This window comes from Calidris pugnax, unplaced genomic scaffold (assembly GCF_001431845.1).
Source record: "Calidris pugnax isolate Ruff unplaced genomic scaffold, ASM143184v1 scaffold96, whole genome shotgun sequence".
Lineage (NCBI taxonomy): Eukaryota > Metazoa > Chordata > Aves > Charadriiformes > Scolopacidae > Calidris > Calidris pugnax.
The window spans coordinates 58177-84434 of NW_015090866.1; the positions used below are offsets into that span (position 1 = coordinate 58177).

Consider the following 26258-nt stretch of genomic DNA (forward strand, 5'->3'; position numbering starts at 1 on the left):
AAATAAGCCTCCGGGGGCTTGTGCAAGCGAAAAATAACGGGGGGGAAATGACTTCTTTCGCTGGCTTCAGGCTGGATTGTGATTTACGGTTTCCAAATTCTTTCAGATTGGATGGGCCAGTGATTTTAGCTTTCCAGATGAGCCTGGGGAAGCAGATTCATTGCCCTGCTCTGCCATAGACTGTGCTGACATAAGCCCCATTGATGGTCTGGGGGCTGTTTTCTGCACCTGGGCCGGAACAATCCTCGCCACCAATACAAACTAGGGGGGGAGGTATTGGAAAGCAGCCCTGAGGAAAGGGACTTGGGGGTGCTGGTGGACAAGAAGCTGGACATGAGCAGGCAGTGGGCACTTGCAGCCCAGAAGGCCAATCACATCCTGGGCTGCATCAAAAGAAGCGTTGCCAGCAGGTCCAGAGAGGGGATTCTGCCACTTTGCTCTGCTCTGGTGAGACCTCACCTGGAGTACTGTGTGCAGGTCTGGAGCCCTCAATATAAGAAGGACATGGACCTGATGGAGAGGGTCCAGAGGAGGGCCATAAGGATGATCAGGGGGATGGAGCCCCTCTGCTACCAGGCTGAGGAAGCTGGGGTTGTTCAGCCTGGAGAAGAGGAGGCTCCGGGGAGACCTAATAGCAGCCTTCCAGTACCTGAAGGGAGCCTACAGGAAGGCTGGGGAGAACCTGTTTAGAAAGGCCTGCAGTGACAGGACGAGGGGCAATGGCTTCAAGCTGGAGGGGAACAGATTTAGATTGGAGATGAGGAGAGGGTTCTTCACTGTGAGGGTGGTGGAGCACTGGAACAGGCTGCCCAGGGAGGTGGTTGAGGCCCCATCCCTGGAGATATTCAAGGAGAGGCTCGACGAGGCCCTGGGCAACCTGGTCTAGTTGGGGGGGTCCCTGCTGACTGCGGGGAGGTTGGACTAGGTGACCTTTGGAGGTCCCTTCCGGCCTGGGCAATTCTATGATTCTATGATTCTCTGTTTTGCCTGTGTTTGTAGCCAAGGAGCACTCCACGGGGAGAGAGAAAGCCACCAAGAATGGCCTTTTCACATTTCCCATTTACACCTCAGTGGTACAACCCCTCTAAATGCTGCTTTTCTTTAGCAGAGGAGGGGTTTTGTTAACCTGAATTGTTGTTCTGACACAGTTTCTGGCCAATTATATTGGTACATCTAAACTGCAGACAGACGGGAAAATGAGGCACAACCTGGAAGAAGAGGGGAATCCTCTTACGTGGCTTTGAAAACAGTCTGTAATTGCAAGGATGAATGATGGGAATATCTCTCTGGCTTGACTTTTCATCTCTAAAATGAACAAGTTTGTGCTTCTACCAGGAATACAGTGAGGATAAATATGTGCAGATTTTAAAGATATTCCATTACTAGGGTCAAAATGGGTTTATAAAACTTCGCAAGAGGAGCAAAAATGAGCTTGCATTTGCAGCAGGTGTTTCTTGTGTGTATCAACATGTCTCTCTTCTGTTTTGGTTTTTTTTTTGTCACCTGTGACTCAGCTATAAAGAAAAAGGCAAGCTAAACTTCTCCAAGATGTCAGCTTACTCCATCAGTTTCCTTCTCCAGAACCGTGAGGGACAATCTCTGTTTGTAAGAGGGAAAACAGTCTCGCAGACCCTGGAAAACTTTTTTGCCTCTGCAGATGATGAGATCTGTGAAGAGCACACTCCTATTTGGTTCAAAAATACTCATGGTGAGAGAAAACTTGTCAGTCCACAGGAAAAAAGGGTGAGTGTCTGAGATGAAGCAAGACTTGGGCTGGAAGGGTTAGAAGGCTTAGAAGAGGCTGTAGCTGCCCCACATCTCTCATAGTTCATGGGTGTTTGTGCTTCAGCTGCAAGAACTGACTGTCAAAATGTGGTTTTTTTTTACCTCTGGTGACAAATCCAAAGGAACTGGAGCTTCTTTGTTCTCCCCGTTGGCGCAGCTGGTTTCTAGAGAGGAGATTATCACCATCTCTGCTCAGTGCAGATATTTCTTCCCTGCAAGGAAAAGAGAGAAGAGATTGCATGTATTTATACCAGTGCCTGAAAGCCGTTTGTGATATTATATGTAAAGACAATAAACATTTTCATAGTCATTTTGAGACACAGAATCATAGAATCCTAGAATTGTCCAGGCCAGAAGGGACCTCCAATTTTTTTTTTTGCCTCTGGTGACAAATCTAAAGGAACTGGAGCTTCTTTGTTCTCCCCGTTGGCGCAGCTGGTTTCTAGAGAGGAGATTATCACCATCTCTGCTCAGTGCAGATATTTCTTCCCTGCAAGGAAAAGAGAGAAGAGATTGCATGTATTTATACCAGTGCCTGAAAGCCGTTTGTGATATTATATGTAAAGACAATAAACATTTTCATAGTCATTTTGAGACACAGAATCATAGAATCCTAGAATTGTCCAGGCCAGAAGGGACCTCCAAAGGTCATCTAGTCCGACCTCCCCGCAGTCAGCAGGGACAACCCCAGAGTTGAACCCCAAAAATCTTTATGGCCTCAAGTTGTGCCAGGGGAGGTTTAGATTGGATATTAGGAGAAATTTCTTCATGGAAAGGGTTCTCCAGCGTTGGAATAGGCTGCCCAGGGAAGTGGTTGAGGCACCATCCCTGGAGGTGTTCAAAAGACAGGTTGACATGGTCCTCAGGAATATGGTTTGGTGATTTTTTTATTGCTTATTTCTTATTTATTTTTTTGTCAGGGTTAGGTTGATGGTTGGACTAGATGATCTTTAAGGTCCCTTCCAACCTAGACGATTCTATGATTCTAATCTCTAATATAGAGTAGAGGCATCTTAGCAACACTTCAACAAGGTGGGGTGGACTTCTGGAGAAAGTTAGCCTTTGTCCTCCATGTTGATCACATCTGCTCATTGACCAGCCAGCAGAAACTCGATTTGTGATCATTATTTCTGGCGGGGAATGAATTGACAGCCTCAAAATATTAAATCCCTTTAGGCACCTTGCAAGCTGTTCAGAGAAGCCAAAATAAACACAAAGTGTGAATGGGCAGAGGTTAGGGGGTCCTGTATTATACTGTCCTAATACCTGAGCCAAAGAAATGTTCAAGGCCAGGTTGGAGGGGGCTTTGAGCAACCTGGTCTGGTGGGAGGGGTCCCTGCCCATGGCAAGGGGTTGGAACTCGATGGTCTTTAAGGTTCCTTCCAACCCAAACCATTCTATGATGCTTTTTTAGGGGGCTGCGTTTGGAAAAGACTATGTTGAGGAAAAGAACTTAAACAGGTAGTGACAAAGAAGAGAAGTAGGAGGAGAAAGGCTTCAGAGAAGCTTCTGAGGGCTTCAGAGAAGCCTTTCAAGATCTGCTGTGCCTGGACTGTTCTTCTGCTCAAAGTGATCTATCCAGACCCTTCTGTTTTCTCCTTCTAGATCTTAGGGGGCTGCATTTGGAAAAGACTATGTTGAGGAAAAGAACTTAAACTGGTGGTGACAAAGAAGAGAAGTAGGAGGAGAAAGGCTTCAGAGAAGCTTCTGAGGGCTTCAGAGAAGCCTTTCAAGATCTGCTGTGCCTGGACTGTTCTTCTGCTCAAAGTGATCTATCCAGACCCTTCTGTTTTCTCCTTCTAGATCAACGTGGAAGAGGCGAAAGAGATATGGTACAACATGAAGAAGCTGGATGGAGACGTAGAGAAGAAGTACAGGATAACTTGTGATGGTAAGAGGGTACAGGGGTCAAGCAGCCTCCAGATAAAGAGCTGTGGTAGAAAACTGAAAGGATTCATACTTCTTACCGGCCGTGGACCGGGATCGAGCATCAAAAAGTATAAAATTCCTGTTCTCCCACCAGTAGCTCACCAGGGAGCTCAAAACAGACCCGAAGGTTGGAAGTTCATTTGTTTTTCCTGTTTGGCCTCAAAAAAAAAAGATGGTGGAACTATCAGGCAGCAAAATCCTGGAAATAATGGGTGAGAAGGTGGCTGAATGAATGCGAACAGCACGTTTTTATTCCTTGCTGCTGCTGGTGTGTCCTTCCCTCTTGCTTCTTAGCACGTGTGTAGATAATTCCAGAGGTAGCACATACTGGGGAAACCCTTCTTCTTTGTCATTTAATTTGTGCAGAGAAAAAAACCTCTTCTTATAAGTTTTGGAGTCATCAGTGGGCCTGTCTGTCTCCAGTGCAGTTGGGTTGTTTTCTTTTGGTCTTTTGTTTTTTTTTTCTTTCCCCATGTTTCATACAGCCAAGGGAAATAGAGCAACATCTGGGAGCCACAGAAATTTTCGCAACCACTCCAAACATCACGGAATTCCAAGCAAGAAGTAGGGCCAGAAATGTTTCTTTTTTTTTTTTTTAACAACAAGGGACTTGTTTTAAGGATCGCGGTGTTTTATGATGAAAAAAGGAGCGTCTCACTGACAGGCCTTGTTCTTCCTCAGGGTATTTGAAACTTTGGCAGCTCAGCAAGCCTCAGCTCTCAGGATACGATGCCATTTTTGTGGATGAAGCCCAGGACTGTACTCCAGGTGAGTGGTGACAGGAGCTGCAGCCTTCCTAAGCGCTTCACAGGGAGGATGTTCATGTGCTTGCTAAAAAAATATCTGCTCCTCAGCTTTAGGGACCCAAACGTGCCTTCCCAACCCTTTTCCTCTTGCTTTGCTGCTAACAGAGAGAAACAGAACACCAGCGTAGCCAAGGATGTGGTTTATTACAAGAATGGTGAGATATTCAGTGGTTCAGCTATAAGAAGAGCAGACCTGCTCCATCCCAGCCCGGCACTGGGTGCAAGTCTTCTCCATTCCTTGCACCACCCTGGAGATTCCTGAGTTACGTAGCAGAAAGCTGTTGGCAGGTGGAGGGAGGTCATCCTCCCCCTCTGCTCTGCCCTGGGGAGGCCACAGCTGGAGCACTGGGTCCAGTTCTGGGCTCCCCAGTTCAAGAAGGACAGGGAACTGCTGGAGAGGGTACGGAAGAGGCTACAAAGATGGTGAGGAGCCTGGAGCATCTCTCTGATGAAGAAAGGCTGGGAGACCTGGGCCTGCTCAGCCTGGAGATGAGAAGACTGAGAGGGGACTCAGCCTGGAGATGAGGAGACTGAGAGGGGATCTCATTGATGCTGAGCAATAGCTAAAGGGTGGGTGTCAGGAGGATGGGGCCAGTCTTTTTTCAGTGGTGCCCAGTGACAGGACAAGGGACAACAGGCACAAGCTGGAACATGGGAAGTTCCACCTAAACATGAGGAGGAACTTCTTCCTTTGAGGGTGGAACAGGCTGGAACAGGCTGCCCAGAGAAGTGGTGGAGTCTCCTTCTCTGGAGACATTCAAAAACCCTGGACACGTTCATGTGGGACCTGCTCTGGGTGGACCTGCTCTGGCAGGGGGTTGGACTAGATGATCTCCAGAGGTCCCTTCCAACTCCTACCATTCCATGATTCTGTGATTCTTTCCTGGGGATATGGGGATCACCTCTCTGTTGCAAAGCAAGTTGAATCGGTTCTGCAAGAGCATCTAAGTGGGCCAAACTGTGTGCTGAGGAGCAAAAGAAGCTCTGAAATACCTTTTCAGCAGGTATTAAATCAACTCAAAGGCTTCATCAGACCATGTCCCACCTGTACTCACTGGAGATCTGGTCTTGCAGTTGCTCTGCTGGTGTGACTGAGCCTTAGGCAGGCTTGTTTGAAGTAGAACGGAGGGTTTTCTGAGGTGTGCAATGAGTTTGGGTCACTGGGGATGGGTGGTGGATTTGTGCTGGTCTCACACATGTGGGATTAAGATGCTGTGAAGCTCTAGTCCAAGAAAAAATACCATCAGACTGAAAGAGTGGGAGGATGTTTGTAAAACTCCCGGTCAGCTGCGTTCTTCCCTTTGCTGTCTCCTGCAGCTGTGTTGACCCTTTCTTAAATGCCGTGAATCATCAAGCAAGAGATCTTGCCTTTCTGCAGTCAAAAGATTTAGATTAGCTCTTAGGAAGAAATTCTTTGCTGTGAGGGTGGTGAGAGCCTGGCCCAGGTTGCCCAGAGAAGCTGTGGCTGCCCCATCCCTGGAGGGGTTCAAGGCCAAGGTTGGAGGGGGCTTGGAGCAACCTGGTCTGGTGGGAGGTGTCCCTGCCCAGGGCAGGGGGGTTGGAACTGGATGGTCTTTAAGGTCCCTTCCAACCCAAACCATTCTACAATTCTATGATATTGTACAGTTCACTCTTAGTTTGTGAGCAGGCTCCCCCTTAACGCTCCCATGTTCTCCTGCAGCCATCGTGGATATTATCCGGTCACAAAAATGCGGCATAATCCTCGTAGGAGACCCTCACCAGCAGATCTACACCTTCCGAGGTGCCGTCAATACCCTCTACTCAGTGCCTCACACCCACGTCTACTACCTCACCCAGGTAAGATGAAGGGTTTGCTGCTGTCCTTCCCTGGACACGTTCCTGATGTGGTGGAAAATGTTTAACGTCCTTCTTAGTTGACAAATGGCTGATAGTTGACAAACGGCTGAATATGAGCCGGCCGTGTGCCCAGGTGGCCAAGAAAGCCAATGGCATTCTGGCTTGTATCAAAAATAGTGTGACCAGCAGAAGTAGGGAGGTGATTGTGCCCCTGTACTCAGCACTGGTGAGGCCACACCTTGAGTATTGTGTCCAGTTTTGGGCACCTCAATACAAGAGAGATCTCGAGGTGCTGGAGCGAGTGCAGAGGAGGGCAACGAAGCTGGTGAAGGGCCTGGAAAACAAATCGTATGAGGATCGGCTGAGGGAGCTGGGACTGTTTAGTTTGAGGAAGAGGAGGCTGAGGGGAGACCTCATCACTCTCTACAACTACTTGAAAGGACACTGTAGAGAGGTTGGGGCTGGTCTCTTCTCACAGGTAATTAGTGACAGAACGAGAGGGAACGGCTTCAAGCTCCAATAGGGGAGGTTTAGATTGAACATTAGGAAGGAATTTTTCACCAAAAGAGTGATAGGGCATTGGAACAGGCTGCCCAGGGAGGGGGTGGAGTCGGTTTGCTGCTGTCCTTCCCTAGATGGGTTCCTGATGTGGTGGAAAATGTTTAATGTCCTTCTTCTGAAGGCCAGACTGCTTGAGTTTGTCACCGTGGAGTGTTTGCCTTGCCTGGATTAGGGGCTTTGCTTTGCTGTTCACACTCTGCACTGCAGAGCTCCTTCGGGTCTCTTACTGGAGTGATCCCATCACTAGGAAAGCCATAGTGGCTTGAAACATGGGTCCTGGGGTAGAGACCTCAGCGTATGGCTTATTTCAAGGAGATCCCTTCATTTCTGGGTTAGTTCTCAGCTCCAGCTGAGGGGGCAGGGGCAAATATCCATCTTCTCACATGGCCAGTCCATTGCAATGGTGGTTCTTGTGCACAGAGATGGGAGTTAGAAGCGAGGAGATGATCTGGCAGTGACCTTCTTGAAATAAAACCACGTTGATTAAGGAGGACATATTTGCTGGCTGTACACACAATCTTCTTTTCTGGCTCTGTACAAACTCTGGCATTGCCACCCCTGTCCCACCGGTGCCCCTTTTTCTGTGATATCTCCTCCCCTGTTTGTCTGACAAGGGCGTAATTTTCAGCAGCAGCTTCAGCTGATCTGGGTTTGCCCTGGCAAAGAGCTCCCGCCTTCTTTCAGCACGAGTGATGTTTGTGTCTCCAGGCTGGATGATCTAAGCTGCTCCTGTGCCAATTGAAAGCTCACCCTGATAAGTTTTTTGGCCTGATTAACCACAATTCTCACAGCTGATACAAGGGAGGAACTGGCCCTTTGGGAATCCTTGCAGAATAAATCAGCTTAAACCAGCAATATAAGGTGCAAGGTGACCAGTTCCTAAGCCAGAATGGTCACCACAACACATCTGTCCACCCGAGCTGCCTTTTCCCCTTGCACCCCACCAGCCTTGCCAAGGGGCAGGAGTCAGGGATGGGCATGTAGGAACGGGAACCACATTTGTTTGTGATGGCACGGCTTGTGACAGCTTTTGGGACCAGCCTTGCCTCATCTCACCTCGCTCGTGGAGTTGTTTTGGCTCACAAGATTTTCCACTTCTCTTTGCTGGTGGAGGCGATGTGCTCAGCCAGGCACTGGGTTGTTTTTTTTTTTAATCAAGGCATTAGCGAAACTTAATTAGAGAATCACAGAATCACATGGGGTTGGAAGGGACCTCTGGAGATCATCCAGTCCAACCCCCTGCCAGGACAGGGTCACCCAGAGCAGGTCCCACAGGAACGTGTCCAGCCAGGTTTGGGATGTCTCCAGTGAAGGAGACTCCACCACCTCCCTGGGCAGCCTCTTCCAGGGCTCTGCCACCCTCACAGGAAAGAAGTTCCTCCTCATGTTTAGGTGGAACTTCTTATATTCAAGTTTGTGCCCATTTCCTCTTACCCTGTCCCTGGGCACCACTGAAAAAAGACTGGTCCCATCCTCCTGACACCCACCCTTGAAGTATTGATAAGCGGAAGTGATCAGGGTTTCTAGGAATAGTTTGGGAGAATTTGGGTGCTTTTCCTGAGAGAAACATGGTCCAGAAGGTTTGTGGGAATTGTATAGTCCCATATATAGCAATACTTTCGTAGGTTGTAATGAAGAGCGATCAGGGTTTCTAGGAATAGTTTGGGAGGATTTGGGTGCTTTTCCTGAGAGAAACCTTGTCCAGAAGGTTTGTGGGAATTGTATAGTTCCATATATAGCAATACTTTCGTAGGTTGTAACAAGTTCCTCTTCTTTTCTTGCTGTTCCCTTCATATTTTTTTTCCACATAGAGTTTCAGATTTGGTCCTGAAATAGCTTACGTTGGAGCGACCATCCTGGATGTCTGCAAGAGGATCAGGAATAAGACATTAGTGGGTGGAAACCAAAAGGGTAAGTTGTGTTGGTGCACCATTGGTCTTGGTCAGTTCTGTTTGGGACCGCGAGTCACCGAGCTCCTGTGGTAACAAACAAAATGTCTCGGGATTAACCCTGATTTATGAAAATCCTTGGGTTTTAGATGCCTGTTTTCTAACTGCGCCGGCTGATGGGGAGTTTTCTTCCTGCAGGTGATGTGAGAGGCAGCATGGAAAGGAAGATAACAATCTTATCACGAAGCAATTTTAATGTCTTCGAGGACGCTGTGAAACTTACTGGAAGGGAGAGACTAATTAAAATACACATGATTGGGGTAAGAGGAAATTGCCTTTCACCTGTCCCCAAGCCCGGTAGCGCTTGTAGCAGCAACACCTCTGTGTGCCTTGAGATAGAATCACAGAATGGTTTGGGTTGGAAGGGACCTCAAAGATCATCTAGTTCCAACCCCCCTACCCTTGGCAGGGACACCTCCCACCAGACCAGGTTGCTCCAAGCCCCATCCAGCCTGGCCTTGAACCCCTCCAGGGATGGGGCATCCACAAAATAGATGGGGCCGATCTGTAGCACCCAGGTTTAAAACTAATATTCGAGGAAAAAAGCAGCAATCTCTTGGGGCTGGGGATGGGTTGTTTGGAAATAGCCAATCTGTAGCACCCAGGTTTAAAACTAATATTCGAGAAAGAAAGCAGCAATCTCTTGGGGCTGGGGATGGGCTGTTTGGAGCAGTTGTTCCTCAAATCTCTGCAGGTTGAGGCTCCCTTTTTAGGGAGCCTCATCAGTCCCTTTTTTTCATGAGATGAGAGAGCAGCAGCTCCATTCTGCTGGGTGGGGCAGGGGAATCATAGAATCACAGAATGGTTTGAGTTGGAAGGGACCTTAAAGACCATCTAGTTCCAACCTCTTTCCCTGGGCAGGGACACCTCCCACCAGACCAGGTTGCTCCAAGCCCCCTCCAACCTGGTCTTGAACCCCTCCAGGGATGGGGCAGCCACAGCTTCTCTGGGCCAACCTGGGCCAGGCTCTCACCACCCTCACAGCAGAGAATTTCTTCCTGAGATCTCATCTCAATCTCCCTTCTTTCAGTTTAAAACCATTAGCCCTTGTCCTGTGCCTCCCCTCCCTCATCAAGAGTCCCTCCCCATCTCTCCTGGAGCCCCTTGAGGGACTGGAAGGGGCTCTAAGGTCTCCCTGGAGCCTTCTCTTCTCCAGGATGAACCCCCCCAACTCTCTCATCCCCCCCTCCCAGCAGAGGGGCTCCAGCCCTCCCAGCATCTCCATGGTCTCCTCTGGCCCCATCCAACAGCTCCATGTCCTTCCTGTGCTGAAGGAAGAGTGACATTTGGCTGTAACAATTTGCTGCAGGTACTTGCATTGGATGGAGCCGCCGGCGGTGGCACAGCGTTCCTTCATTAGGGACATAAAAAAATCAGCTGTAATTGCAGGTTGGGTGTAAAAGCAGTGAAAGGCAGTTGGCTCTGCCCTGAGAGGATCAGCATTTTTCAATCTCTCTTGAAAGATGAAGACAGTGGTTGAAGCTGAAGGTGACCTTTGGGCTTGTGGATGCCACCGAGGGCTGGGCTGGGGCTCATTCCCAATTTCCAGACCTGTGATGATCCGGTCCCTGTCTCCATACACCCAGGAAAGATGGTTCACCAGCTTTGTTGGTGAGGGGAGTTGAGATTTTTCAGCAATGCTGAATGTTAACCCCTTGAGGGAGCTGCAGTTCTGAGGTTTGCACTGAACTTTCATTTGCAAAAACCACCCCCGTATCTGAAGAAGGAGAGTCTGCAGAAATTCACATCCTTGAACTGCAGGAAGGTTTTTTATAAGGCTCCACATTTCAAAAGCCTCAGAGGAATCATCAGCCTTCAAAATCTGAACCATCAATACCTATGATTTAATTTGAGATGTTGTCCCACATCCAGAAACATAGAATGATATGAACAGGTGTCCTGGCTCTGAATATATTTACAGACGAGCTGGCCTTTTGAATTTTAGGCTGATATTTTAAATTCTTAATCTTTTTTTGCACCAGAAAGCTGCATATTGGAACAGAATGAGTGTTTGAACTGAAAATCCAGGACTGAAATTCTCATTTGCCCTTGCAGTTTGGAACAAGTCTAAGTTCAGACTGAAGCTTCTTTTGATGGAACAAAACCACCCAAATTTGGAAACAAGGGAGAAAAAATACTTTCTGAAAGTAAAACCTTACCAAAGCAAAGCCTTTTGTTTCAGTTTACATTGAAAAGGAAACATTTACAGTCAGTTTAGTGGGTTTATCTTCACGGTGGTGGCCCATCGTGCCAGGAAAGAGGATGCAGTCATTCCTGGAGCTGGCTTTCCCACGACACAGCGTGGAGTCATTAGGCCAAATGAATTTATGGCACAACAATCTTTTAAAGTTCATTTTAACAAAGCAACATGCAGCTATTAAAAGCCAAAATGACCAAAAACGGAACCTTTTTTTTTGTGTGTGTGTGTGTTAGCAAAAGAGAAAGCATTATAGAATTAATTTTATTTTTTTCTTTGAAAAGTCCTCGGAATAGAAAATTCTGCTGTAGATCTCTTAAAATGCCCATCAGACAGAGTCCCATTTCATTGGCTTTTCAGCTGCCTTTGATCTGCACCTTCAGGAAAGCGTTATAGAATTAATTTTATTTTTTTCTTTGAAAAGTCCTCGGAATAGAAAATTCTGCTGTAGATCTCTTAAAATGCCCATCAGACAGAGTCCCATTTCATTGGCTTTTCAGCTGCCTTTGATCTGCACCTTCAGGGATTTTGGGAAACCAGCTCTTGCACCTTCAGCACGTTTGCCTTATTCCCTCCTTTTTAACACCAGTAGCTACTGGGTCCTGCTCTAGCTCTTCTGGAAACTCTTAAGACAGCACCTTGACTCCTGAATATTGAGAATGAATTGTTGTTTGGTTTAGGGACTTGCCCGTTTTGGCCTGAGCAGAATTTATGATATTTGGAAACTCAGTCAACCCGCGGATGAACGGAAGAAAGGTGAGTACATCGTCCCCCTCCTCTCTGTGTGTGCTCCTTCTTACAGCTGCAGTGGGATTTTCAGTTTTTTGCTGCAGTGATCACAGAATCCCAGAATGATACGGGGTTGGAAGGGAGCTTTGGAGATCATCTAGTCCAACCCCCTGCCAGAGCAGGTCCACCCAGAGCAGGTCCCACAGGAACGTGTCCAGGAGGGTTTTGAATGTCTCCAGAGAAGGAGACTCCACCACCTCCCTGGGCAGCCTCTTCCAGGGCTCTGCCACCCTCAAAGTGAAGAAGCTCCTCCTCATGTTGAGATGGAACTTCTTATATTCAAGTTTGTGCCCATTCCCTCTTGTCCTGTCACTGGGCACCACTGGAAAAAGCCTGGCCCCATCCTCCTGACACCCACCCTTGAAGTATTTATGGGTGTTGATCAGATCCCCCCTCAGCCTTCTCTTCTCCAAAATAAAAAGACCCAAGTCCCTCAGCCTCTCCTCATAAGAGAGATGCTCCAGGCCCCTCAGCATCTTTGTAGCCCTAATGATGGAAAGCAACACGCTTCTTGATGGTTTATTTTATATTTCCTCATGCAGTTATCTGTTGAAAACTGACTTCTCAGTGGTAGTGTCATGGGCTCTGCTATTTCATCTGCTTCGGTGGCTGGTGTTAGTACCAGAAATGCTGGAATGGTGGGGCCTGTGTCGTGCAGCACCCCCCCAGCTTTTCTTTGAGATGCCTGATCTTGAGTGCAAGAGCCCAGGAAACTCATAGATTACGTTTTTTTTTTTCCTATGTTTTCTGATTTGACTTCATGTTTCATTTAGAATCACAAAATGGTTTACATTGGAAGGGATCTTAAAGAACATCCAGTTCCAACCCCGTGCCATGGGCAGGGACACCTCCCACCAGACCAGGTTGCTCCAAGCGCTCAGTGGTAGTGTCAGGGGCTCTGCTCTTTCATCCACTTTGGTGGCTGGTGTTAGTACCAGAAATGCTGGAATTGTGGGGCCTGTGTCGTGCAGCACCCCCCCAACTTTTCTTTGAGATGCCTGATCTTGAGTGCAAGAGCCCAGGAAACTCATAGATTGTGGTTTTTTTTTTCTCCTATGTTTTCTGATTTGACTTCATGTTTCATTTAGAATCATAGAATGGTTTACATTGGAAGGGATCTTAAAGACCAACGTTTTTTTTTTTCCTATGTTTTCTGATTTGACTTCATGTTTCATTTAGAATCACAAAATGGTTTACATTGGAAGGGATCTTAAAGACCATCCAGTTCCAACCCCGTGCCATGGGCAGGGACACCTCCCACCAGACCAGGTTGCTCCAAGCCCCATCTAACCTGTTTTTTAACCTCCAGAGATTTCTCTTAGGCTTTTCCTGGTCTATTTTATTTTTAGTCCTGGTGTGATGGTTTACATTGGAAGAGATCTTAAAGAACATCCAGTTCCAACCCCGTGCCATGGGCAGGGACACCTCCCACCAGACCAGGTTGCTCCAAGCCCCATCCAACCTGTTTTTTATCCTCCAGAGATTTGTCTTAGGCTTTTCCTGGTCTATTTTATTTTAAGTCCTGGTGTGTCAAATGCTCTGACACAGGCTTTCTTTTCACTGGTGGATATAATTTAGAAAATAAATCCTTCATTTACAGTCTCCCCCTGCCCTGGCAACAGTAGGCAAGTATTGTTAGATATGGGGCACAGGACTTACTGGAACTACCAGGAGTGATTGATTACGTGGGTGGTTTTACTGGTTCTTTGGAAGGTGAACTACCAGGAAAACTCCTTGCCATCTGGGTAATAAAAGGGGAATAATACAGGTCGGAAGGACCCTGAGGCTGTGCCTGCCCTGATGTCAAATTAAGATTCTTTTTCCTTCAGTTTCCAAATACTTTCACTGAATTGCACAATTGGAAGGTACCATAGAGATCATCTAGTCCAACTCTCCTGCTGAAGCAGGACCACCCAGAGCTTGTCAGAGCATGTTACTCAGGAGCATCCAGGCGGGTCTTGAAAATCTCCAAGGAAGGGGACTCCACACCCTCCCTGGGCAGCCTGTTCCAGGGCTCTGTCACCCTCACCGTGAAGAAGTTTCTCCTCATATTTGAGTGGAACCTCTTATGTTCCAACTTGTGCCCGTTGCCCCTCGTCCTCTCACTGGGAACCACTGAAAAGAGTCTGGCTCCATCCTCCTTCAACCCTCCCTTGAGATACTTGTAGGCATTAATAAGGTCTCCCCTCAGCCTTCTCTTCTCCAGGTTAAAGAGTCCCAGCTCTCTCAGTCTTTCTTCGTAAGGGAGATGCTCCAATCCTTGAATCAAACTTCTGGGCACAGCGGTTGTATAGACTTTCTAGGACACGTGCTCTAGAAATGAGTGAGCTTAGTGAATGTTTGTCAACTCCCAAGCTCCATAAACTTCCATACCCTTCAGCTCTATCTCTCAAAGTGGTGCTTCTTCGTGAAACCACCTGCTCTGGTGAGAGCATCGAGCTTTTGCACCAGTAAAGAGAAAATCCTGAGTGCAAACCACCCATCACGGAGTGAGGAGCTCATCCCAAACCTCTGCATCCCACAGCAGTGGTCCATCTGCTGCCCCACATCTCCCTTCCCTAACACCTACTCACAAATTTTTGGTTAGAATTAAAAAGTTCCATTATATCAGTCTGCTACTTTCTTTTCAGCAAACCTTGTTATAAATGATTCCTTTATCAGAAGATGGGAAGAAACTCAGGGCTTCATTGGTTTAAAGGAATACGCCGAGCGCATCGATGACAAGGACCTGACAGTGAAGATCGCGATAGTGGAGAAATACAAAGAGCGGATCCCGGAGCTGGTGCAGAAGATTGAGAAGAGCCACGTGTCACAAGAAGCCATGGCAGGTAAGGACAAGTTGTGTCTGTGAGAGAGGAGCAAATTCAGGTCTTTTTTCATTGAATCATAGAATCATCTAGGTTGGAAGGGACCTTCAAGATCATCAAGTCCAACCATCAGCCTAGCACTGACAAAAAAAACCCATCACTAAACCATGTCCCCCAGCACCATGGGGTTCATTCAACCCAGCTTCAGTGCTGAAACCACCTCCTCCTGCAAAAAAAACCCCTAGATTTGGATCCAGTTGGTCTTTTAGGGAGAAAGGAAGATGAACAGCAGCTTCTGGGGTACATCTGGGACTCCAGGTGGCGTTGAGTGCAATGAGTCTGCCGCCAAAGGATTGCTTGGTGGGACTTTGTAAGAGGCAAATAAACCTTCGGACACAATATTTTCCTGGAAAGCCCTAGAACTTTATCTTGCTTTTTTGGAATTCCTGTTGGAGTTGCCCTGCAATTTATGGACTGATATTTGGTGAGGGGACAGAGCAATCCAGTCCAAAATTCATGAAATAAGAGCATTCCTGTTTGGGAGCTGGAGCTGAGGCTCAAGCTGATGAAAACCAGGGGTTTTCCTTGGCAGGGAACTTGCCTTCAGCAGCTGAGGTTCCTGATGGAGGTGCTTTGCTTCTGATTTATATTTGGGGAGATGTGAAATAAACCCAGAATGACATAATTTTGTTTCATTAATCTAGTCCCCTCATCATAAGATGATGAGGGAACTAGAACATCTCTCCTAGGAGCAAAGTCTGAGGGGTTTGGGTCTTTTTAGTCTGGAGAAGAGAAGACTGAGGGGGGATCTCATCAACACCTACAAATACTTCAAGGGTGGGTGTCAGGAGGATGGGGCCAGGCTTTTCCCAGTGGTGTCCAAGGACAGGACAAGAGGGAATGGGCACAAACTTGAACATGGGAAATTCCATCTAAACATGAGGAGAAACTTTTTTGCTGTGAGGGTGGCAGAACCCTGGAAGATACTGACCAGAGAGGTGGTGGAGTCTCCTTCTCTGGAGACATTCAAACCCCTCTGGACACATTCCTGTGGGACCTGCTCTGGGTGGACCTGCTCTGGCAGGGGGTTGGACTAGATGATCTCCACAGCTCCCTTCCAACCCCCACAATTCTGTGATTCTGTGACTTGGCACCTCATGAAATTAAAAATACCCTTATTTCTGCAATGACTGATCTTTTTGTTTTTTCCCTTCTTGTTCCCCATCGTGTGCTGGTTACAGATTACCTCATCGGTACTGTCCATCAAGCCAAAGGCCTGGAGTTTGACACGGTGCTGGTTGCAGATGACTTCGTGAAAGTACCATGTCTCAGTGGGGATTTCCAGAGAAGAACTAACTTCAGCATCGGTGAGGGAGGGGCTGCGTGTGGTCCCCAACCTGCTCTGAAAGTGGGAAAGCAAATTGTGCTGCTGGTGCTTGTTCCGCGAGCCCGTCACAGAAGGACAGAATGGCAGGGGTTTGTGTGGTCCCCAACCTGCTCTGAAAGTAGGAAAGCAAATTGTGCTGCCGGTGATTGTTCCGCGAGCCCGTCACAGAATGACAGAATGGCAGGGGTTGGAAGGGACCTCTGGCGATCATCCAGTCCAACCCCCTGCCAGGACAGGGTCACCCAGAGCAGGTTGCACAGGAACGTGTCCAGGCAGGTTTGAATGTCTCCAGAGAAGGAGACTCCACCACCTCTCTGGGCAGCCTCTGCCAGGGCTCTGCCACCCTCACAGCAAAGAAGTCCCTCTTCGTGTTGCGATGCAACTTTTTATATTCAACTTTGTGCCCCTTTCCTCTTGTCCTGTCCCTGGGCACCACTGAAAAAAGCCTGGCCCCATCCTCCTGACACCCACCCTTCAAGTATTTATAGGTGTTGATCAGATCCCCCCTCAGTCTTCTCCAGACTAAAAAGACCCAAGTCCCTCAGCCTTTCCTCACCAGAGCAATGTTCTAGTCCCCTCAGAATTTTCACTGCCCTCTGCTGTAACCTCTCCAGCACTTCCCTGTCCTTTTTGAACTGGGGAGCCCAGAACTGGACCCAGTGCTCCAGCTGGGTCCTCCCCAGGGCAGAGCAGAGGGGCAGAATGACCTCCCTCCACCTGCTGGCCATGCTCTTCCTGATGCCCCCCAAGATGCCATTGGCCTTCTTGGCCACCAGGGCCCATTGCTGGCTCATGGGCATCCTGTTGTCCACCAGGACTCCAGGTCTTCAGCACTGTCAAGTGCTGTCCTAGTGATTATTGATCTCCTTTCCTTCATGGCAAGAGAGGAGCAGGGGATCCTGCAGTCGAGCTTGTAGCCCTTTAGCAACAGAGAAAGACCAACTCCACGCTTGGGAAGGACACAGCTTTGCTTAGGTGGCCCCAGTTCATACTCTGGAAGAGCTGGTCTCTTCCCAGTATGCAGAGAGGAGCCTGCAGAGTGAATCTAGAACTGGGGAACCTCCTCCAGGGCCAAGCCTGGGAGGTGGAAGAAGACATAGCAGTGAGCTGTGTAGAGTCCTGCCTTCTCCTGGAGGGAGGAACATGGAAGGAGGCAGGAGCTATCGGTGGTGTCAGGAACTGCACGACAAACGCAGGAGCTGCACTGCTCTGCAGGTTCATACTCTGCTGGAGAAGCACCAAGTGTCTTCTCAGAATTACCACCTGAAGCGTTAGAAGAATGGCAGAGCTGTTCATTTTTGTCTTCTAAAGCTGTTGATGACCTTTCCTCCAACCCAGGCATGTATCCCGACGATGAATGGAACCTGCTCTATGTCGCGGTGACACGTGCAAAGAAGTATTTGCTCATGTCAAAGTCCCTGGAGCACCTTTTAGCGTTGGCCGGGGTAAGTGAAATATTTCCAAGGTAAACAATTGACAAGCCTGAGGGACTGGATGCCATCCAGGAGGACCTGAACAGGCTGGTTCACCTGTGTGAACCTCATGAGGTTGAATAAGGCAAGGTCCTGCCCCTGGGTCGGGGCAATCTCTGGGATCCATACAGGCTGGGGGATGAAGGGGCAGTCTCTGGGATCCATACAGGCTGGGGGATGAAGGGATGGAAAGCAGCCCTGCTGAGAAGAGCTTGGGGGTGCTGGTGGATGGAAGGTTGGACATGAGCCAGCAACGTGTGCTGGTGGCCCAGAAAGCCCCCCTCATCCTGGGCTGCATCCCCAGCAGCGTGGCCAGCAGGGTGAGGGGGGGGATTCTGCCCCTCTGCTCCGCTCTGGGGAGACCCCCCCACCCAGTGCTGCCTCCAGCTCTGGGGCCACCAACAGCAGAAGGACATGGAGCTGTTGGAGCGGGGCCAGAGGAGGCCATGGAGATGCTGGGAGGGCTGGAGCCCCTCTGCTGGGAGGGGGGGCTGAGAGAGTTGGGGGGGGTTCAGCCTGGAGAAGGGAAGGCTCCAGGGGGACCTTGGAGCCCCTTCCAGTCCCTCAAGGGGCTCCAGGAGAGATGGGGAGGGACTCTTGATGAGGGAGGGGAGCCCTAGGAGGAGGGAGACACTGAAAGAGGAGAAATCTAGGTGAGCTGTGGGGAAGAACTTGTTTGCTGTGAGGGTGGTGAGAGCCTGGCCCAGGTTGGCCAGAGAAGCTGTGGCTGCCCCATCCCTGGAGGGGTTCAAGGCCAGGTTGGAGGGGGCTTGGAGCCACCTGGTCTGGTGGGAGGTGTCCATGCCCATAGTAGAGGGGTTGGACTAGATGGTCTTTAAGGTCCCTTCCAGCTCAAACCATGCCGTGATTCTGTGATTCTAAATGATGGCTCTTTAGGTCACCTTCCCACCTCCTGCATCCAAACCTCCTCCAAACATCTCAGACAGGATGGGTGCTGCCAACTTGAAGAGGCACCAGGAGAGGCAGCACCCCCTGCCCGTAAATCTGCTCATCTCTGATTATGATGTCTGGAGGCAGGGTGTGTGGTAGAGAGGCATAAAAGAAGACTATCCCAAGGTTCACCCTCATCTTAAGACCCACGCTGGGCACGGACCATATCCTGAGGTCACATTTGTCCCTTGATTCATGTTGTCCTGCTCCATGATTTCAATAGCAAGACACGAGGTTGCAGCAACTTTTTTTCCCCCCCAGTTTGGGTGCGTTTCTGGGCGTTTGGGTGTTGTCTCCTGCAGATCCTGCCAGGGGGTGGCTTCCCTTTTCTGCCCACGCTGGTGGCCAGCTCTCACTTGGCTTCCTTCCTCCTCAGCAGCTCCTGGCTTCTGCTTGGTTTTTCTTGTCACCAGGGATGGGGCGGGTTTTGGGGTTTTTTTTCCTTTGTTTTATTTTTTAACAAAAAAAACCCCCTATCGTGTTGCAAGTCATTTCCCAAGAGGTCAAAAAATAAAATAATCAAAAAAAACCCCAGAAACAACGTGTTCCTGTAACTTGGCTCCCTCTGAGTATTGTTGTTCCCCTTTTTTTTTATTTTTCTCTTGTTTCCTAGGAGCGGTTCCTTCGTGTGGAGCTGATGAGTGAGGCTGTGAAGGACGGGGCCACCATCGCTTGTTCTGTGCCTCAATGTACAGGAACGTTGCAGTCCAGCTTCCAGCTGGTTGTGAAGAAGCTCCCTTTGACTCACGTACGTCCCCTCCCCCGGACCTCAACCCCCAATCAATGATATGGGGTTGGAATGGACCTCTGGAGATCCATCTAGTCCAACCTTCCTTCCAAAGCAGGTCCACCCAGAGCAGGTCCCACAGGAACGTGTCCAGGCCTGTTTTGAATGTCTCCAGTGAAGGAGACTCCACCAGCTCTCTGGGCAGCCCCTTCCAGGGCTCTGCCACCCTCACACCAAAGAAGTTCCTCCTCATGTTGAGGTGGAACTTCTTATATTCAAGTTTGTGTCCATTTCCTCTTCTCCTCTTGCCACACCTGAGAGGTACAACCTGAGTGCTAAGCTTCAGTAGAAGCAAACAAGAAATGTCCCGTAGCTGGATCTCCTGCCCACAGCTCCCCCACCCTTTGCTTCTGCTCACAACCCCGGCTCGTAACTGGGGGTGGCTTCCAAACCACATCATTCAGGGTGGTGGTGCAGCTCCACAAATCCACTCAAGCCTTGACCTCTCTTCTGAGACTAATTGTGGTCTCAAGTGGGGACAGTTTTGGGGTTCCATTGTGTCAGATCCCATTTCTGACTCTTTTTGCCTCTGCTGAGGCCATGGAACACCTCTCACCCCAGTGACAGTCTGACTTTTGGGTCCAGTTTTGGCCTCAGTCCCACCTTCTGGCTCTGGGGTTCATCCTCACCCAGAAGGTGCAGTGAAGACCAAGATTCCCTAGTATGCTGTGATCTTGCAAGCGCACGGTGAGTCTGGTGGAACTCCATGTCCACAACAAGAGATAGATGATGGCTCCAAGCCATCAGCAGGGGACATGGGCACTGAGATGTGGAAAACCTTGTCCTTCACCATCAAAGTCCCACCCAGGGACGTTTTTGGTTGTTGCAGCTCTTGAACGAGCTGGCCCGTAAGGGATTTCCTTGCAAGGGAGGTGGCAGGAGATGCTTCGGGCACATGGTTGCTCTCTTCCCTGGATGTGAGGGGGTTGCATCTGAGGTTGGAAGCCTTCCTCCAGCCTTCCTCTTCTCTGAAACCTCCTCTTTGTCCCTCCACAGAGCAATGGCAGCAAGGATGCTGGTGGCTACCTTTGCCACGCTTGCACGCAGCAGCGCTTTGGAGCTCTGACACCACTGACCTTTTCTCCAGCCCTTCAGGAACAGCCCATCTAGCTCTTAACGAAGCCCATCTAGCTCTAACGAAGCCCTCCAGAGCCCTGGCTGTGTCCTGGGTGTGGGAGAAGACCTGTTGTCACATCCCAGCTCCAAAATCAGATGGATATCGGAGCAGGATCTTGGACCAACTCCAAGAGGAACCCTCCAGGTTCTCAGCAAGGAGGTGTGAGACCTTTTCTCCAGCCCTGCCTTGCCCTCCAAGAGCTGGTCAGCACGGCCTGCATCGCTGCACAGAAGAATATGCACTATATAAACTTTTTCTTTTTCCTGGAGCATTACCCCTCTGTTACCTCTGTCACCAGGAAAACACTTCCAGTGACTGAACTTCCAGGACATCCCTGCCTTTTCCATCATGCCTCGGTGAAATCCCACTGATCCACCAGAAGAAAAGGAAATGCAAGACTGAAAAGTACCCAAAGAAACACTTCATTTCTAGGAAACGGTCTTTTTCCTGGAACCTGTTTTAATCAGGGAAAATGTCACTATCAGCTCGGGGAGGAAGTCATTAATTAATACCTCCCAGCTGAATTAATTTTCCTTCTTTGCAGCTGAGGGTGTTCCCCAGACTCTGGTCTCCTTCTCCCTGCAGCAAAGCATAAGGGTAGAAGAGAGGTGGCATCTGAAGAACTGCTTTGTTTTGGTTTCAGTCTTAAGCTGGGGAGTGTTTTTAATCAAGAAATTAAATTTGTAACAAAACAACAAAAAAAGAAAAGGCGTAATACTTTCTTTTTTTTCTCTTTCCTTCTGTTGAGAAGTCGTTCTGGGTTAGGTTTCTTTACCAACCATCCCAGTAGCAGTGGTGCGAGCAGGGTGGTGGTGCTCTTCTCAATCAGATGGTGGCTTGGAGACACCTCTTTGTACCGGAGCCTGTGTTACGTGGAGACCAAAACTGAAACCAATTTTGGAAGAGATCTGCTCTTGGACATGGGCCCAGAGCCATGAGCCATGCCCTCTGGAGGAAGCTCGTGCATCCTGTTGGTTTCCATGGTCATTCATTGAATGGCAACTCCTTCAGGCCCTTCTTTCACTTTCGAAGCACCGGCTCCAGAAAGGTTCTCCCTCTTCCGTTTCCCTCAGCGTGGGCAGAGGGAGGGAAGAAGGGGGGCAGAAGAGCAGAAGTCACCCAAGACTTGGATGTTGGATGGAAAAGCAAAGCTCGGGATGGACTTTGGAACCAACGATCCCTTCCAGCCTCACCTGTTTTTCCCAGTGGTACGTCGGGGAGAGGAGGGTTTGGTGGGTCACACATCCACCGTGGTGCCTCCTCCACCTCCCGTGGTTCAGCTCCGTGGCACAAACAGGAGGACGAGACACGGCAGCGAGGAAAGGAGGTGGAATTTTAAGTTGTTAGATGATACCTCCTGGATTCCAGCTGACTGCTAAAAACCCTTGGCCTCTAGAGCACAGCAATCCTGGTGGCCCACGAGCCCTTGTTGCTGCAGAGATGGATTTCACCCCAACCCAGCTCCCGTCTGTCCCCGCTGTCTTCTCCACCACCACAGCTGCCGCCAAAAAAATCAACGTCTGTGTGTGCATTATTTTATATACACTATATACACATTTATACATAAACCAGCACCAGTGTAAAGCTGCCTGTTTAGGAGGGAGGAACGAGTCGGAGGGGGGGAAAACCAAACCCTAATGACAGACAGAGAAGGGGAAAACCTGCAAAGGGAAATATTTCCTTGTGGTTTTGTTGCCTTCAGTCTTTGGTAGTGTCTGTTGTGGTCCCCTGCGAGCAGCTGGAGCTGGTGGGTACCTGGGGTTGGTGCAGAAAGTGCCTCCAAAGGATCCCTGAGCTGTGTAGGAGGGTCAACTGTGGGCTGCAGTCACAGGTTCACCGGTGGATGGCTGGAAGAGAGCAGGAAGGGGGTGAGGAAGAGGAAGGATCTGGGAGTCCTGGTAGATAGTCAACTCTCCATGAGCCAGCAACGTGCCCTTGTGGCCAAGAGGGCCCCAATGGGATCCTGGGCTGCGTAGGGAAGAGTGTGGCCAGTAGGTCAAGGGAGGTCATTCTCCCCCTCTGCTCAGCACTGGTGAGGACACAACTGGAATATTGCGTCCAGTTCTGGGCTCCCCAGTTCAAGAGAGACAGGGAATTGGTGGAGAGAGTCCAGCGTAGGGTAACAGAGATGATGGAGGGATTGGAGCATCTCCCTGATGAGGAAAGGCTGAGAGAGCTGGGACTCTTTAGCCTGGAGAAGAGAAGGTTGAGGGGAGACCTTGTTAATGCTGACAAGGATCTAAAGGGTGGGTTGAAGGAGGAGGGAGCCAGACTCTTTTCAGTGGTTCCCAGTGACAGGACGAGGGGCAACGGGCACAAGCTGGAACATGGGAAGTTCCATTCAAATATGAGAAAAAACTTCTTTGGGGTGAGGGTGGCAGAGCCCTGGCAGAGGCTGCCCAGGGAGGGTGTGGAGTCCCCTTCTCTGGAGATCTTCAAGCCCCACCTGGATGCTCCTGAGGGATGTGCTCTGGGCAACCCTGCTTTAGCAGGGGGGTTGGACTAGATGATCTCTAGAAGGTCCCTTCCAACTCTGACAATTCCGTGAGGACACAGAGGGATCCTCAGCCTGGTCCCCACCTCTCTCTTCCACGAGCACCACCACTTTCTAAGTTTTGGAGCAATTTTAGGGCAAAGCTGCTCTATGGAGGGGGCTGGCGTCCAGCTGGCCCAACTCTGGCCCTATTCCTGACCAGGGAGCAGGTGGTACTTGGGGCAGGGCACCCCCAGCACCCAAACCCCCTTCTCTGCACCCCAAACTCCCTCTGCTGGGGGTACACAGCCCCCAGCCCACCCCCTGCCACCCACCAGCACCCGCAGGACTCCACCTCCTCCAAATTCTGGCTCCCGAGGCAAACACCCACCACCTTCACACCACCTCGGGGTGCCTGTGGGCTCACCCACCCCCCTGTTCCACTGCACCATGGGACACCCACGCACCTTTGGGTGCTGGGGTGGCCTCATCCACGAAGAGTCACTTGTTCAGGCTGGGAAGAGCGACCACGTGTCCCTGGAGTGAGGATGCTCCGCACGGAGACTGGGATGTGCTCTGTCACATGCTGCCACCACTCAGGGAAGTGTCTGCCTTCCCATCCAAGCTCGGAGCATCCCTTGGGCTGGTGGGTGCACTGAGTTGCCCAACGGTGGGTTCTCAGCCTGTGGGGAAGGTGCCGGGCGGCAACATCTCCTCGTTCTCAGCAGCAGGAGCCACCATGGGGATGGCTGTCACCGTGTAGGCCTGCCCTGCACGCCTGCAGAGGGGAGAGGAGCGTCACTGTCACCTGAAGGGCTTTCCCCAGCTTTCAGGAAAAGGCAGAGGCCCAGCACAACTCGTCACTGGGGTGGGAGGACCTCAGGGGGCTCAGCACACTTACATTTTCATCCTGCAGTAGCAGATGGCGACAACAACGACAGCAGTGATGACCAGTGCGGGCACTGGGGGAGAGATGAAGCACCCAATGAGCATCTTCCAGTGCTCAACCCAAGCCAAAAGGCTCCACAAGGAACCAAAAACTCTTCGAGCACGTCCACAAGGTGCCCTCCCCACCCCGGGAGGAAAGTTGGGTTCTCCATCCTTCCTCCCTCGGAGGTATTGCCCCTTCCCACAGCCCCAGGGAGGGCTTCTAGGCTTAAAAAAAAAAAAAAAAAAATCGAAAAAAAATAAGCCCCTGCTTGCCAAAATAAATTTTTTGCATGGCTTACCAATGGAAGAGGTGAGGTTCTGGGCAGAAGCTGGAAAACAAGAGAGAAATGGAGATTTTTAGCTGCAAAGCCAGGGAAGAGGAGGATGCTGAGGGAACCCTCACTCCAAACGGAGTTGGAGACAAGGGGAAATGCACTGAAAAAGTAAAAAAAGCCTTTGCTGGTTGACACCACCCCCGTGGGTGGGTTATCTCTCTCGGAGAGGTGGCCTGACCTGCAGCGTGGTCCGGGGGGGCGGTGGGCAGCGGGGTTGTCCCCTCTCCCAGCGTGGACGTCTCCAGTGGCAGGGGCAGCTCCGGCGCCATGGATGTCTCTGGTGATGACCCATCAGGTGCTGGTGGCACGGGTGGCTGGCCAGCAGCTCCCATGGGCATCGCTGCTGGAGAGGGGCTGGAGGTCAGGTTGGCATCGCCAGTTCCTGGTGGGGAAAATGGCATAAAACATTTTAATTTAAAAAATTAAAAGGTAGTGGCGTTATTTCAGTGCTCAGTTTTGTGCCCGCTTCAAGCGCAGGTCGCAGCAGGGACCATACAGCCCATCTGGCAGCTACAAAATGGCACCATTTCAGGCAATTTAATGAATTCATAGAATCATAGAATTGCCCAGGCCGGAAGGGACCTCCAAAGGTCATCTAGTCCGACCCCCCCACAGTCAGCAGGGACACCCCCAACTAGACCAGGTTGCCCAGGGCCTCATCGAGCCTCTCCTTGAATATCTCCAGGGAAGGGGCCTCAACCATCTCCCTGGGCAACCTGTTCCAGTGCTCCACCACCCTCACACAGTCTTATGAGCTGATATAGAAATAATAACAGGTAAATTGTTGCACCACATTTATTATTGTTTTATAAAGCCTAAAAACACTGATACTTAATTGCTCTCTGCTGATGTCGACTCTTTTACCTTACATGTACCCTCCAAAACTGTGCCCTCACCCCATAAGTCACTAAAGCAGGTGGCTTGTTGAACCTCATGAGGTTCACCTGGGCCCACCTCTCCAGCCTGTCCAGGTCCTTTTGGATGACATCCCATCCCTCTGGTGTATCGACAACACCACACAGCTTGGTGTCATCTGCAAACTTGCTGATGGTGCCTTTAATCCCCCTGTCTATATCATTGATAAAAACGTTAAACAGTATTGGCCCCAGCACGGACCCTTGAGGAACACCACTTGTGACTGGTTTCCATCTGGACTTTGAGCCATTCAAGCACATAATTCAAGCACATAATTGAAATATTTCTCTTTCCACACCGTGGTGGTGGTGGTTTTTCCGTGACAGCGGTCACAATGGCCCCAAACCAACTCCCCGTGGGCTGTGTTTCCCCCTTCCTCACCCCTCTGGGTCATCCTCTCAGTGTGCAGCGTGGTCAGGAGCTCAGGGCTGGGAGTTAGTGGAGGTAGAGCCGGGTCTCCTTTGGGAAGACATGAGGAGACACCATCAATGGCAGCACCCACACCACCCCGCATCCTCCTTCATCACACCAGTGGAGGTGGTGTCCCCAATTCCCAGTCCCCCCATCGCATCCCAGCTGCTCGGCGAGGACTTACGGATGCATTGGAGGGTGGTGTGGGTCCAGTCGGGCTTGGAGCCGTCGCGGAGGATGCACTGGATGAGGCTGGAGGTACCAGCTTTGCGCTTGTAGCCCGGGTTGCAGACGTAGCGCAGGCGGGCGTTGAGCAGGGTGTTGTTGCCCACGTCGATGCGCGCGTTGGCCACGTCCTTGGGGCGGCTGCATCGCGCTTGCGCTGGAGGGGGACAAAAAGGGGAAAGAGAAAAAAAAAAAAGAGATGGTGACCACAACACGGAGATGGAGCACCCTCAGGACTCGGGCTCCCTGTGCTGAAGGGCACCTAAGGGGGTCAAATCCTGCCAAGGGGTGGGACCTAGATAGATTGGATCACTGGGCCAAGACCAACGGCATGAGTTTCAACAAGGGCAAGTGCCAGGTCCTGCACTTGGGCCACAACAACCCCCTGCAGCGCTACAGGCTGGGGGAAGTGTGGCTGGAGCTGCCTGGAGGAAAGAGACCTGGGGGTTCCAGTTGACAAGCGGCTGAATATGAGCCGTCAGTGTGCCCAGGGGGGCAAGAAAGCCAATGGCATCCTGGCTTGTATCAAAAATAGTGTGACCAGCAGAAGTAGGGAGGTGATTGTGCCCCTGTACTCAGCACTGGTGAGGCCACACCTCGAGTATTGTGTCCAG

The 26258-nt window shown here is 50.2% G+C and overlaps 2 protein-coding genes and 1 long non-coding RNA gene across 8 annotated transcripts in view; 1 reads left to right on the forward strand and 2 right to left on the reverse strand.

The window, feature by feature from the left end:
* FBXO18 (F-box protein, helicase, 18) overlaps positions 1 to 21063 on the forward strand; it is a 43091-nt gene extending 22028 nt beyond the window's left edge. For all 6 annotated transcript variants that reach the window (XM_014945443.1, XM_014945438.1, XM_014945442.1 and 3 more), the window contains 12 exons: positions 1515 to 1743; positions 3589 to 3676; positions 4396 to 4482; positions 6202 to 6338; positions 8711 to 8810; positions 8987 to 9108; positions 11726 to 11801; positions 14465 to 14662; positions 15883 to 16008; positions 17367 to 17473; positions 19065 to 19199; positions 20235 to 21063. In XM_014945443.1, the coding sequence (XP_014800929.1) occupies positions 1515 to 1743; positions 3589 to 3676; positions 4396 to 4482; positions 6202 to 6338; positions 8711 to 8810; positions 8987 to 9108; positions 11726 to 11801; positions 14465 to 14662; positions 15883 to 16008; positions 17367 to 17473; positions 19065 to 19199; positions 20235 to 20348 (1519 nt within the window). In that variant the 3' untranslated portion in view covers positions 20349 to 21063. The remainder of the gene's footprint in view (positions 1 to 1514; positions 1744 to 3588; positions 3677 to 4395; positions 4483 to 6201; positions 6339 to 8710; positions 8811 to 8986; positions 9109 to 11725; positions 11802 to 14464; positions 14663 to 15882; positions 16009 to 17366; positions 17474 to 19064; positions 19200 to 20234) is intronic.
* A 375-nt stretch (positions 21064 to 21438) lies between these two features.
* On the reverse strand, positions 21439 to 23894 carry LOC106889922. Its single transcript, XR_001412425.1, has 3 exons — positions 23730 to 23894; positions 23296 to 23606; positions 21439 to 22202 (listed from the first exon to the last, which is right to left on the reverse strand). It is a non-coding gene; the product is annotated as an uncharacterized LOC106889922 (long non-coding RNA).
* A 159-nt stretch (positions 23895 to 24053) lies between these two features.
* IL15RA (interleukin 15 receptor, alpha) overlaps positions 24054 to 26258 on the reverse strand; it is a 15079-nt gene continuing 12874 nt past the window's right edge. The window contains exons 2-4 of the mRNA XM_014945416.1: positions 25604 to 25801; positions 25390 to 25467; positions 24054 to 24475 (exon numbers count right to left, since the gene is read on the reverse strand). Of these exons, the coding sequence (XP_014800902.1) occupies positions 24054 to 24475; positions 25390 to 25467; positions 25604 to 25801 (698 nt within the window). The remainder of the gene's footprint in view (positions 24476 to 25389; positions 25468 to 25603; positions 25802 to 26258) is intronic.